The sequence below is a fragment of the Vigna unguiculata genome, chromosome 11 (assembly GCF_004118075.2).
Source record: "Vigna unguiculata cultivar IT97K-499-35 chromosome 11, ASM411807v1, whole genome shotgun sequence".
Classification (NCBI taxonomy): domain Eukaryota; kingdom Viridiplantae; phylum Streptophyta; class Magnoliopsida; order Fabales; family Fabaceae; genus Vigna; species Vigna unguiculata.
Genome location: NC_040289.1, coordinates 2608706 through 2611843, shown reverse-complemented (window position 1 = coordinate 2611843; position 3138 = coordinate 2608706). Strand labels below are relative to the sequence as shown.

General features: G+C 35.9%; 1 protein-coding gene across 1 annotated transcript; it reads right to left on the bottom strand.

Annotated features, from left to right (window-relative positions):
• Window positions 1–277: 277 nt before the first annotated feature.
• Window positions 278–3138, bottom strand: LOC114169337 (cysteine-rich receptor-like protein kinase 10). The gene is made up of 7 exons (XM_028054455.1): window positions 2283–3138; window positions 2078–2197; window positions 1834–1988; window positions 1549–1759; window positions 1061–1298; window positions 771–921; window positions 278–684 (listed from the first exon to the last, which is right to left on the bottom strand). Exons 1-7 carry the CDS (start codon window positions 3127–3129, stop codon window positions 376–378), a joined length of 2031 nt encoding a protein of 676 aa, XP_027910256.1. The 5' UTR covers window positions 3130–3138; the 3' UTR covers window positions 278–375.

Genomic DNA, 3138 nt, shown 5'->3' with positions numbered 1-3138 from the left:
AGTTGAGAGATTAAATTAGTCCAAAGTTTCGATGAGTGACTATTTCCATTTTCCACTGAAAATTAAAGGTCAAAAACATATTTAACCCTTATTTTCTTAACAAACATAATTAATAAGATATTTTCTGAAAAACTTTGTTTAACATATAAACATAGTAATGTTTATTATAAATTACTTGTGATATCTGACACTAGATCTGAAAGATACTATCATACAAATACGCCATTTTTTATTGATTGACAATGTAAAAATCATCACTCAGACAAATTTTCAATGATAAGTGCATAAATTTGATAGATAATTTACATATAAATCAATGATAAATACAACTTTACTTTGTCACATTTGAGGACTGCAAATCCTTTGTGCAATTGTTCATCTAGGTAAAGAAATAGAGATCGTTAGATCATTATTGGAAACATTCTTGGAACTTTTTGATGTATACACTTCCTCTGAGGCCATTATTCCAATTGAAAATGCAGGGTGCTTGGGTTTTGGAAGAACCATTGTATCACTTGCCAGCATTAAAACCACATGAGACATTGTTGGTCTATCTTTTGCAGCTTCTTGAACACACAACAAACCAATGTGTATACACCTCTCAACTTCACTTCCTAAGAAGGATTTTTCAAGCATTGGATCAATCACTTCCCAACATTTTCCTGCACCCCATGTTCTCCAAGCCTGCAAGTATTTGTAATTTGTGAACATTGTTATACTTATTTAGATTTGGTGAATAGTTTGATCAACAATAGGAGTGAAAGACTCACATGTAAAAGAAGAGTTTGACCATTTTCTGACATAAACAATCCATTGTTCTTTCTCCCATAAATGATCTCTAGAACAAGAACTCCAAAGCTGAAAACATCAGATTTCACTGAAAACAGTCCTTGCATAACATACTCCGGAGCCATGTATCCACTAAAGAAAATCAACACAACTTCTTTAGTTCCTTTACCAAAATATAACAGCAATTTCTTTTTTCAAAGAGCTTAGTGTTTAAAATTGCATTAGAAAAATACTATTTTTGAAAGAAATGTTAGGAATGGGTAGAACTCACTAAGTCCCCATTACTCGTTTTGTGTTCGCCTGGTTCTGTCCTATTTCAAATGCCCTTGCCAATCCAAAATCTGATATTTTTGGATTCATATCATGATCTAACAGAACATTGCTAGCTTTGAGATCTCTATGAATTACTGTGACTCTAGAGTCCTCATGAAGGTATAAAATACCTCTTGCTATTCCAATGATAATCCTTAATCTTAGTTTCCAATCAAACTGCTTTCTCCTCTCATCATCTGACAAAACACGGACAGTCAAGAGATTGGAACAGAAAAACATATTGGGGTATAGATATAGCAGATACCAAATAACTACGTAGCTTTTCCCCTTAAAGATAACTTAGTTTCTAGTTATTAAAGAAAAAAACTACTTTAGAGCTCATAGTTGCACCAGTTGACTTGTTAGCCAAGACTAATTTTCAACTAAAAATTGCCGAGAAAAAATTGCAGAAAAACAATTGAGCACTGAAATCGTGAGAAAACATACCAAAGAGGTGAAAGTCTAAACTTTTATTCGGCAAATACTCATATACTAGTATGTTTTCATTTTGGTCCAAGCAGCATGCCAAAAGTCTCACAAGATTGCGATGTTGCAAATTAGCTATGAACAGGACTTCGTTATTAAACTCCTCCGAGCCTTGACCTGAAAACTTTGAGAGCCTTTTGACTGCAATTTGTGTTCCATTTGCTAGAATTCCCTGATAAAACTTGGCAATAAATACAAGTTGATAAAAAGCAAAAAATCTACATCACAAATTCAAGTCACTAAAACCTTGTAAACAGTGCCAAATCCTCCTTCTCCTACTTTACATGCTTCTGAAAAGCTATCAGTACTCTGCAGAATTGTGGTTAATGGGATTATAGGCAGGTCTGTGGTCCATGACTCCTCTGCTTGAATTTTGTGAAATGAAGATAGACGAACCCCATCTACAAAGAGAGGTTAGTGAATTCATGTTTGGAAAAAATAGCCTTATTAACAAGTTTTTATAAATGGCATGTGTAATAGCAGGAACTACCTTTTCTAACTCTTCTCCTGTACCAGAAGTGATATACGCTCAAACATAGTAGAACTATTGACCCCATCACACTGATGCTAATGATTAAGATTTTTGACCTCCTATAACCCCTTTGTTTATCTGTGACAATATTAAAAGAATAATAACCAATCTTTCTAATCTTACAAAACAGTTATTAATACAAATTTATAGTCTTTAGATTCACCTGTTTCCTGATTTGACGCAGGAATTGAAGATGTTTGGTTGTTAAGAAGGTAAAACATTTGATCATCGTACCTTATCATACAAGTTCCAGACCAAATAAACCATCCTATTTTTTGTACACAACATATATGAACTTGTGCTAATAAAGCCTCCAAACACTGTCTGCACCCTTCTTTTGAGAGATCTCTACTGCAGTGCACCATGCCATACCTTTTCTGAGTGGAACTCAAATTGAAGCCACCCAAATAGTACAACTGGTTGGTATCCTCAGTTGCTTTTCTGATCAAACTTTTCACAAAACCTTCACCTTTGTGAACCTCTGCCATGTTGGATATATTTTTTGTTCCAAACCCATGCCATGTGGGGTGTGTGAGAATTTTCCCAAAGAAGCTCTCATTAGAGTACCTTAGAATGCAGTACTCATACCACACCATAGCAGATACCCTATTGGGGCAGCGTTTAGGGGCTTCTCTGGCTGCGAAGGAGACACAGAATTGACAAAAGTGTCCGATAACATCACCACGGCATTCATAGAGGCCATACACAGGGGTGGTGATGCCTATGCTGGTGTGGTTATAGCCTTTGCTTGTGGCTGCATCAGAGGACATCCATGTGAGGATCTTATCAAGATTGGTCTGGTATGCACTGCTGAGAGGCTCTTGAGAGGTGTTTTGGCAACTGCTTCCCAGATATATCTGTGTTTGTGCCTTTGTAACTACTGTTCCCCAATTTAGCAATAGCAAGAAACCAAAGCATGTTTGAGTTGCGATCATGGAGTAGTTGCTCAGGTTTTTGAGTGACACACGACTTCCTTGTTTTATGAAACAGAAAGTGCGAACTGGTTTCATACCAAACCA

Coding starts and splice junctions, on each gene's coding strand:
- LOC114169337 (XM_028054455.1), bottom strand. CDS start 3,129: ATGAAACCAGTTCGCACTTTCTGTTTCATAAAACAAGGAAGTCGTGTG. Junction 2,198..2,282: donor TGCGTCAAATCAGGAAACAG/GTGAATCTAAAG, acceptor ATATTGTCACAG/ATAAACAAAGGGGTTATAGG. Junction 1,299..1,548: donor TTTAGACTTTCACCTCTTTG/GTATGTTTTCTC, acceptor GTGTTTTGTCAG/ATGATGAGAGGAGAAAGCAG.